The sequence below is a fragment of the Hyposmocoma kahamanoa genome, unplaced genomic scaffold, assembly GCF_003589595.1.
Source record: "Hyposmocoma kahamanoa isolate Upper Pololo Valley unplaced genomic scaffold, ASM358959v1 100021, whole genome shotgun sequence".
NCBI lineage: Eukaryota > Metazoa > Arthropoda > Insecta > Lepidoptera > Cosmopterigidae > Hyposmocoma > Hyposmocoma kahamanoa.
Window position 1 is genome coordinate 15,456,182 of NW_020653200.1, and position 10,992 is coordinate 15,467,173.

Sequence of the window (10,992 nt, forward strand, 5' to 3'; positions counted from 1 at the left end):
AATAACGGGGAACGAAGTTGAGGATAGTCTAATGAAAATTAATGTACCAAACATTAATAAAATTGATCCATCATCATGTTATTATTCACCACCATCAGTTCCTATGACCGATTACTATTCAGTAGGAAAACTACTGAAAACTCGTATGTTTGATATTTGGTCACGAGATTGGGAATACACGAAACAATTGAAAGGAAAATGGTATGGAGAAATACAGAAGTATATTCCCACGAAACCCTGGTACTTTAACTTAAAATCACCATCAAGAAAATTTATAACAACCATCAACAGATTACGCTTTGCACATGGAAAATTCGCAGCTCATTTGAACAGATTAAAACTTAAAAATTCACGGCTACATGTGAACACTGTAATACTGATGAAGCCACTCTCGATTTCTTACTTCTACATTGCCCTACCTTCAGTGTGCAAAAACTGCTTCTTATAGTAGGCCTACTAAAGATTTATAAAGAAGAAGACATCCCTCGCCTCTTGCCATCTTTACTACATAATACGAAGACTTATGAATATATATATGCATACATTTTTTCCACCATTGAAGAGATATAGATACCTTCAAATAAACACATTGAAAGAAAAAAGTTTTGTTTAAAAGATAGGAAAAAAAAAATTGATTGACGATTTGGCTTGGTGGATTTATTCCGATGCCGTAAAACTAATATTAAAAAAAAATGTGTAATTTTTCAGGCGGTGTTCGGACAGCGATAACAATAGATTTTATGAAAATGTATTTCGATTAAAACAAACAGTTTAAACTTTTGAGTGATGTGCCACATCTGTAAGTAGTGTATAAGTGTTTGAGGTGAGAGTCAAAATGCGCTCCAAAATTTCTATTGGGTGAGTTTAATGTTTTTACTTAATTTTCGTTAATATCGTAAAAGCAAACTTGTCATCGTAATACAAAGGTTTCTAGACCTGCATCACGAGATAATTAATAATCGCACGATCAACAACGTACTGATGATATATTGAAACAATTTCGTCCTATTTATGTATGGATAAATCGTTTTCTTTCACAGACCAATGAGACATTAGAAAAATTGTTAGGGACCAGTATTACAAAGTTAAGTAATGTATCAAGAAGATAGCTAGTATGTATTGAAATATTTTAAAACAGTGCTTGGTTTCTGTCTGCACTTTACATTAATATTAGATTAGTATCATACTATTGCAACAGTAAACTCTAAAAAATAAATCTCTAATCCATAATTATAAGGACACAACACAAAAAGATATCGCAACACAGTAATGCTCAAAACTGGCAAAATGGCAAATATTCAGTGATACAATTGCAGTTACTTTAACAAAATTAAATTATTTTTTGTCATTCCATATACAGCACCTACAACTAGCAGCGGATAATATTGTTTCTATGTCGAAAGTTGAGTAACTGCTATATTCCAATATTTTTGTGCGTTATGTATTATTATGTGTTTGTATTTGCAAGATGCAAGACTATTCAGATCTCAATTTTCATAAACCTTATACGAAACTGTCTCATACTAGAGAAATATTTCTTTCTTTCTTTCGAGAAATATTTTATTTATAAATTTATTTCTTTCTATTTAAACTTTTAATATCAAGTCTTATACATTTTCATATATAATTTCAGAATTGAAAAATGGCAAATGGGTATTTCAAATCTAAAGGACTTCATATTTTACTCATATCATCAGGCCAAAAGCTCCAATTTTAGCTGATATACATCTTAAACTGCTGGTGGATAAATGCATTTATTTTTAATATATCACACACATACTAAAATTTTACAAACACTATCCAAGTATTTAGACACACTTTTAGACCATGCATTAGATTGCTTCTGCCTCGATCTCAGCTACACATACACAGCTCACTCAACCACTCGATGTCGGTGAGGATATTCAATGAGCTCCATTGTTAAAAACGATGACAAGTATTCTAGTAGTACTGTTTGTAAATAAATTAAAATTACATCTTATTAATAAATGCTATTACAATTTAAATGAATACTTTGATGACAAATAATAGTAATAGTATTATAATAAATTTAAATAATAAATAAATGTTAATTATATACTATAAAGTTATGCTATTGTAATCTAATTAAATTCAAACTTTCAAGTGACATAATTCTTATTATAATATGACGTATTTGTTTCTTATTACAGGACATATTTTTTTATTTTATATTTATATTTGATAAATAACAATACTATTAATTAATAATTGAAACCTCGGCCTACCTCTGCTCTTATTGTTGTCCCTATTAAAGGGCTCATATGTGTAGCATTATTGTAATTTTAAGAGATGTATGTACCATATGAATACAATAAATATATTGAGTATTGAGTATTTATATTTTTCATTGTTAATAGGCTGGTGATAGGGCTCTGTTCTCTGTCAACATGGCTGTTTGCTCATCTGTATAAAGAACTGCTAACAGCTTATGAGCAGTCGGGTTCGCTCACCAATATGGAATATTCATGGTATGTATCTACATTATACTCTACACTAGAATTTAAGATGTTACTAAAGAATAAATAGACTCTTAGGGTGAATCATTTTAATAAAATTTCCATTCACAGCTTTCCTTATACAGCTGCAATATGGTCGCTTCTATTTTGAGAACTAAGTAAACATCTCGAATGTGATGTTACTGCTACTCATAGTTGATAATTGTTCACCTAGATAGCAGCAAATTATTTTTTTACTAGCCCCGTGCTAGGGAAACCCTGTATTGCGAATGCCATGGTGTGTCCATGGCACTCGCAATACAAGGTTTCCCATAGTCTAATTACAAATTACATCCAAACTCACGAGAGAAATAAATGTAGGGCATACAAATATTTCTCCTGCCACGGAAATCGAACCTGCAACCTCTGCATGGCAGTCCAGCATGATAACCATTTGGCCAGGGAGGCAGTAAGTTAATTGAATTTGCAATATGAATATCAAAACGTTATTACTTGCAGTAATAGATGTTGAACTTTTAACAATATGCTATCAGGGTAAAGTTTAAATAATATTAACAGTCCAGAATTAGTTATTTCTTTTTATATTAGAAACTATGACCAATCATTATCAAGATTTCATAGTGTTTAAAATTATGAATGTGTCAGCTTTGGTGACACAGCAGTTCTGGTAGTAATTGAGGCTTAAGGCACTTCCATGGTGTTTTTCTTCCATGATATTTGCCATACAAGTATTAAGATCTCAAATATGAAAAAAAAACTTTGTCACAGTACTAAAGACGCCAGCAGTAAGTAGGATAATATAAAGAATTGTTTGAAGAAAACCATAACGCAGGCTGCAGACAGCCTTACAAAATATACTAAATCTGGTCAAATGCGCCTTGTGCTTGGGAGATCACAGTGGCAAATATAAAGGCTGGAGAATGTTTCTTATTCACCATTCTATTTAAGACCCAGGCTCTTGTGAGTGTAGCCTCCACCACTCCCCAAGGTCATTGACCTCTTTATAGCTGGTCACTTGAACATTCTTCTTTATTTATTCACTATGCGCTATTCTTCGTTTTCCTCTCTTTTTGTTCTTTTCCTTCTACCTTCCCCTCAATGAGAGTATTTCAAGATATCCATAAAAGAAACTTAACTAGATTACAATACAGCAATGTAACTAATCAAGATCAGCATAATGTCATAAATAATGATAATAAACAAGCAATTTTTTATATTACATCAGATTCAAAGAAAACATGTGGTCTGGTTGCTGCGGGAATCACGAGTTACCTAGAAATAATTCTATCAAAGCAAGGAGACAAACTGGATCGACTAATCTATCAAATTGGTATACCCTACTGGGTCTTTTGACCACAAACGTCAAGAAACTAGTCAGTAAAAAATAGCCGTCCTAATTGCAACTTAAATTGCAAATGGTCTTTTACCAATGAAACACTAAGCAGAAATTGTACTAAAACTACAAAATCTGATATATTGTTACTAGCCGCAGGACATCTCACAGATAAAAGTATATTTCATTAGACAGTTATTGTACCTTTGCCGCTTATCACCCTGATGATAAATGATGACATGTGCAGACTGTATAAAAAAACTATTTTTTTTTCAAAAAATGTATTAAACATCAAATATTATCAGAATACAGATTACAAAATTAATTTCAAACTACATCAATTACCTATTATAGTGTCATCACCAATGGTCGGAAAAAGGTGTTCCACATATATAGATACATGTATAGACATAGCTTCCAAAAGCGACATAGAGTTGTTAAAACCACCAAATATTAATTAATTACTTTTTCGAATTCCGGATTTCCGGAAACGGTTTTACTGCATCGTAAGACAAAACCTAGGAAAACAAAACAAAGTTGGATTTTAAAGTAATTCTAATTGCTATGTAAAAACATGCAGTACATGCAGTACCTTTTACCAAACCAGAGAATAAAAAAGTAACAAGAATGTTCACTCTCCGCCCCTCCCTAACTTTAGATGCCACACTGCGCCCCACATAGTGACAGTCACATTGACGGAACGGCAACCAGGTTGTCAGTTATCATGGCACCATTAGAATTACTTTAAAATCCAACTTTGACTTCCTAGTTCAGTAGCTTGTCCTTTGATGCAGTAAAAAGTACGATGTAGTGAATTGGAAAAAATAAATAAGTAATATTTGGTTGTTTTAACAACTTTATGTCGCTCCTTGTAGCTATGTCTATATATCTGGAACACCTTTTTCCGACCTATGGTCATCACCTTGATGACATCTAGTACCTATTTGGTACCTACCTAAAAACACAGTTTTCCAGAAACAAGAGAAGAAGCCTTCGAGGTTTTCTTTGTAACGTTGGGCAACAGGCTCATAGCCGAGGATGATTGGAATGAAAAATAATTTAAAATATATTGTTATTTATTCATTATAATTTATTTTCAGGTTTTTCCGTCTGCTGCTCAACTTTGCTGGATATGCCACAGTTTTGTTACCGCTCTTTATCATGTATAAATATATCGATAAAACCAATTATTTTGATAAAATAGGTAAGTGGATAAATACACGAGCAGCAGCAATCATTATGAATTATTATCACGTTATTCATTGTACAGCTAAATCACATCATGCTTGATACTTAGTGCTTATAGCAGGCAGTATAGAGTTGAATTTAAATATTGAGCGTCTAACTTGTCGTATTCGTGAACCTGTACGTACTCATGAATAAAAGTTACTTCGTTTTTGACAATTTTTACACTATGGGTTTTGATATTTAACTTTTTTTTAAATTACCAATTCAGATAAAATGTTTAACTATTTATAGCTACTTTCTACTACTTTTATAAGTACTTTCCTGCTTAGGCGCCATAAATAAACCTTATGTTTTATTACCAGGCAGGCATAGAGGCCATAGTACACTCACAAAATAATTACATTTTCCAAGATTTTGCCAACGCTTATGTCACGTATTTTATATTCACGCGTTTGTATGGTGTAGCGAAACATATTATGTGATAATATAAATGTATAATTGATAACAGTAAAACAATAAATGTTTAATTAATTAGAAATTGAATTGAAAAGTATAAGCATGGAAAGCCGTCTGACCACCTGAACGCTAAAGAAACGCTAAAAATTATTCTCGAACTACTTCTATATTTTTATGCTAATTATCATAAAATACATTGCAGTCAGCAATGGGTGCTTCTCGCGGTGTCTCGTCGCATGCTTCGGTGAGCCGAATGAGCGGATGCCCGATACGGTGAAGCCTCTCAAAGTTGATGAGACTCCAGCTCGTGAGAGCCTTGAACTTGCGTTCTGCTTTGCTGGCTTAATGGGTGCCTATTTAGTCTGGGGCTTGCTCCAAGAAAAGATAATGACACAGGTGAGGATAACGCGTACCTTTACTCATTATAGTTTCATATTAGTCAATTTAGTGTTTAGTGAACTATAGTTTTAATTTCTGATTTTTACAGAACTATGTGATGCCCGACGGCAGTTTGCTGAGGTTCAACGATTCTCAATTCCTCGTATTTATTAACCGGCTGTTAGCATTCACGATCGCGCTAGCGCGCCTCATCTGTATGCGAAAACACCTTGTCGTCGCGCCACTTTATAAGTTCTCTTTTTGCTCTCTCACTAATGTAATCAGTGCCTGGTGTCAGTATGAAGCCCTTAAGTACGTCAGTTTTCCTACACAGGTATGTCGAAACTTGATACCTACATGCGTACTTGTAGAAACTATTTCTACCGCTTTTTATCATATCATATAAAAAGGCAAATAAAGTGAAAACAACTTTCTCACTCATGTACCTGTGCTATAAAACTTATTTTTGTTTTATTTTGCGTTATTCAAACGATAGAGGAAGAGGAAGAACGAGGATATGTAAATTACTTTCATTTTACATTGACAGTATAAACTGGGGTCGTATATAATGGATAAAGCGGTCTGATGTTTTCTGAAGACAAATAACGAGAAAATAGTATTACCATGACTAATTACACTGTTCATATAATATCAAATATCCTTTTTGAACGATTCTTGTTCTTGTAATAATTCATCATTCAATCAAAAGCTAAAAGAATACAATTTCAGAACAGATGATTTAAATTCGTTTGGAATGTTATTAACTAGCCCTCAAAAGTCGGCTAAATATTTTATAAGGCTCCCTATAGGCCCCCTATATATTTATTACACTTGTAAAAATCAAATAATTGCTGTGCTATAGCCGATATTGACACTATTTACGCCACAGGTCCTTTCAAAGTCATGTAAAGTGATACCGGTGATGCTGATGGGCAAAGTGGTGTCCAGGAACAAATACGAGTTGTACGAATACGTGACGGCTGGTCTTATATCGGTGGGCATGGTACTTTTCATGTTCGGCAGCCACGACGATAACGCAGGTTTGGTAGATTGTAAGCATAGTGTAGACACATCTTTCTATTTATTTATGTGTGCTTTCTCAACGCTTTGTCATGGTGGCGGTTTTTTTTTATTAAGTATTAGTGTATGCTTTTATTCTATTCTGTTATTTTATTTATTATTGTTACATATTTGTTTTTTTTCGTCTAAGAAATCAATATTAATCAATATATCAAAATCAATATTTTGGATAAAATTAATATATTTCATCTTTAAAAATAAAAAGAAATATAGATTATTTTATTTTGCAATAGTGAGAAGATCCTCACACCTAACTATTCCCTAAAATACGGAAATCCCTACCAGGGAATTCAAACCTGGAGATCAAGTACAGGCTCATAACTATAGTTCAGACCGTAGATGGGAGTTTGAAGTTTACAAGGTGTCAGACGGCTCAAGTGAATGACGGCTTTGCATGAGTTCGCCAAGTAGACCAAATTCTAGGAGGCTCCTCTGATACTGAGTTCAGGAATTGCGGCGGAGGCCTGGCATATATTTGTTACTAAGCAACTATTCTGTCATTCGATTATTTATTTATTGTAATATATTATTAATATTTATTGATTGTAATAATGTTCACGTAATATGATTACTTATTTTTAGTACTTTTTAAAATTTCAATATAAATAATATATACAACATACAATTTAACTGTAGTTTTTTGTGACACCCAACGTATACGTAACGTAATACGTGTAACCCAACTTTTGTATTAATTTTCTTTATACTTTTTTGAGTTAAGTCAATTATTTTTTTTAGTTCGGTTGTTACGTTAATTTGCAATACGAGAAACGTCCAAAAGTTGGGCAACGTGATTGAAAGCGTTTTACGTCTTATTCTATTTATAATGATGATTTACGATGTACGTATAAATAAATGTAATAAAAACATGTATTATAACTGCCTCCGTGGCCGAACGGTTACCATGCCAGACTGCCACGCAGAGGTCCCAGGTTCGATTCCCGGGCCGAGAGAAATAGTTGTATGGCCTACAATTATTTCTCTCGTGAGTTTGGGTGTAATTTGTGGTTGTCTATGTGTGTGTCCATGGCACCCGCGACACAGGGTTTGCCTAGTGCGGGGCTATGTTGAGTGTGTGCGTTATTTATTATTTGTTATTTATTTATTTATTATATACATATATTACCGGTATTAATAGTTTTTATGATCTTGCAAAATCTAACCGCAGTAGCTGGTATGATTTATCTTTAATTTAAAGGATGAAGAATTCCGTGCTTTAAGTTTTGCGGTATATGCAATAAATATGAACAATGTCAAGGGCCATACTTACGAGAGCTACCATTTCAGCTACTTAGTCTAGCACCCTGGGACTAAAATCATTATTACTTAAAACTCGTAGTGGACGTCAATCATCATTATTTGGAAAAGCCCGAAAAATTCATTATCCAAAAAAACGAAGAGAATAAATACGTTTGAACCACCAACTCACTAAGTAGATACGGATATCAAATTAACGAACTCATTAGTTGTTTAAACACCTATTCTCCTCACCGATTTTCTGGGTAATAGGCCATATGGACAGTGTTATAGAGGCTTTATTTTTCAGTATCAACTATGACCACGATGTCTGGGTTTATGCTCCTTGCGCTATACATGATGTGCGACAGTTTCACATCGTCGTGGCAGGACGCTCTTTTCATGCAGTACAACTGCAACTCCATGCAGATGCTTTGTGGGGTTAACCTCTTCTCGTGCTTATTGACCGCTTCGGCACTCTTGCATCACTCGTCCACTATGAATTCCATAGCGTTGTTACAGGTACGTTATTTTCAAAAGATTATTATACTTGTGGTACGTAAGAATAAAAATCAAAGTCACACTTGGCTTCTTCAACATTTTCTTATTGTTTACTATAAACGCTATAAGTATTGGCACTTGTAAAAGCAACATCCATGAAGATGATGACAGGTAGTTTTGGTGGGAACTGAATGCGTGTAAACTGTGATCTGGTTCAGCGAAGACTTTTGCCTTTGGAGGTGTATACGACAATAAACTAATAATAAAATTTATACGGGTTCTTTATTATAAAATGTTTACAAACGTAAATGTAACACTGTTGTCTTGTCTTTAATTTGTTTTTTTGACCGTCTTAAAAATAGGAGGAGGTTCTCAATTCCACTGTATTTTTTGTTGGGACCTTTGCCCAGCAGTGGGACATAATAGGTTAATAAAAAAAATGTTACGCGATTACTCCGGCAGTTGTAAACCGATTTTGATGATTCTTTTTTGTTGGAAAGACGGTACTTCGGTATTGGTCCCATTTAAATTACAAGAAAATATTCCACCTTTAAGGGTGGCAAACTAGGCGTTGAATCCGATTTTGCGCAATATCCGGTAACCGATTTAAATAAAACTTGGCAAATAGTTGTAATTCAACGAACTTTTGAGGTCATTTTGTTTTATTAAAATTATGATTTATTATTAAATTTGCAGTAAAGAGTTGCAATGTAATTTTCGCAGCACCCAGTGTTTGCGTCGGACTGTTTCCTGTTATCGGTGAGCTCGGCCATCGGACAGCTGATAATTTACCACACCGTCTCCAAGTTCGGCGCTGTCGTGTTCACTATCATCATGACACTTAGGCAGGTCAGTAACTTCTGTTTTAAACTCTCGATCTTCTTGTGCAAAGTAAAAGATTGTTCCTTAAGGTAGCTTGTAGTGTGAAACCAGGTTCACTTATTATCTTCATTTCTCTAATTACGCGTTCCTAGAAAACGGCCTTACTTTCCTGATTCCTGAAAGAGTCCCAATTAATATTTACTATAGAATTAATGCCTAAAATTCTTTTCATTTCGACGGCCTCCGCGGTGTGGCTTGCACACAGGTTTTCATGGGGTCGCCATCTCTGAGGTCCCGGGTTCGATCCCCGCTCGGTTCAGTGTAGAAAACTAACTTACTATATTGTCACGGGTCTGGGTGTTTGTGTTGCCGTCGTTGTTTTCGATTTCCATTACACAAGTGCTTCAGCTACTTACTTTTTGGATCAGAGCAACATATGTGATGTTGTCTAATATTTATTTAATATTTATTTCTTTTTCTCACTTTAACAGATTACTCAGTTTTTCACGTCTGATTTCCAGACTTCTACGCATTCTATGGCACTGAGAGCTTTTCTGTTTTCCCTGCAGTAATTACTCATTTCATAATTTTAAAGTTCGATTTAATGTTTTGAATTTTTTTAACGTTAAGAGACACCTGTTCTTGCCATAGAGTATTCTAGAAATGACTTACTTCTGATATGCGATCTTGGAGAAGCGTATTCGCTCATATTTTTGACTCTTTGTTTCGAATTAAAAGTTCCCTATACGTATTTCTTGGTCATTCTCACTCTGCCAATTGTTGAGGATTTCAGTACCGACTTTGCAGACATCTAGCCTTCAACTGACCTAATTTTACGAAGTTTCACCATTTCGAGCCCTACTTAAAAGTATTGTGTACTTTATAATTTGTCACTCCCTTAATTTCGTAGTCGTTTATCTTTTTTCCTTGAAAACGTTATAACATGACAAACTTTACATGAAGGTATTGAAATAAATAAAATCAACATTACAGGCGGTGTCGATTCTTCTTTCGTGTATTGTATACGGTCATAAAGTATCAGTGGGCGGTGGTTTCGGCGTGGTTCTCGTGTTCGGTGCCGTACTCCTGCGCGTCTACTGCCAACAGCGACTGCGCCGGCGCAAGGGGCCCGCTAACATCTAGCGAACACCAACCCCGCTCGAAACCAAAGTCGTTCTCACCAACAACGGACAGACCAGACTCTGCGTTGAGAGCGATGTTTAATCATTCCCTTGACTACTACGACTTTTAATTCGATAATTAAAATTGATTACTCGGCCGCATCCGGATCGTAAGGAGGTACAATAGAATATATTGTGAGATTTGCGTGTTAAAGAGCAGTTACACACGGTAATTTTTAGTAGCGATGCAAACACGATGCTAACGCTGTGAAGTAGCGATGCAGTGGCTAATCGTCTACCTTTACACACGCGCGCGACTTTAAGCAGCGATGCAGACGCGATGCAAACGCGACGCATACGCGATGCATACGCGATGCATACGCGATGCATACGCGATGCA

General features: G+C 34.8%; 1 protein-coding gene across 2 annotated transcripts in view; it reads left to right on the forward strand.

The window, feature by feature from the left end:
* The first annotated feature begins 735 nt into the window (after window positions 1–735).
* LOC113227339 (adenosine 3'-phospho 5'-phosphosulfate transporter 1) overlaps window positions 736–10,992 on the forward strand; it is a 16,253-nt gene continuing 5,996 nt past the window's right edge. Inside the window, exons 1-9 of one of the 2 annotated variants that reach the window (XM_026460234.1) lie at window positions 736–858; window positions 2,379–2,489; window positions 4,911–5,014; window positions 5,657–5,850; window positions 5,942–6,166; window positions 6,722–6,872; window positions 8,459–8,670; window positions 9,373–9,498; window positions 10,465–10,920. In XM_026460234.1, coding sequence (XP_026316019.1) covers window positions 836–858; window positions 2,379–2,489; window positions 4,911–5,014; window positions 5,657–5,850; window positions 5,942–6,166; window positions 6,722–6,872; window positions 8,459–8,670; window positions 9,373–9,498; window positions 10,465–10,614 — 1,296 coding nt within the window. In that variant the 5' untranslated portion in view covers window positions 736–835 and the 3' untranslated portion in view covers window positions 10,615–10,920. Of the gene's footprint in view, window positions 859–2,378; window positions 2,490–4,910; window positions 5,015–5,656; window positions 5,851–5,941; window positions 6,167–6,721; window positions 6,873–8,458; window positions 8,671–9,372; window positions 9,499–10,464; window positions 10,921–10,992 lie in introns of those variants that run through there. The other variant, XM_026460240.1, reaches the window with a different exon arrangement.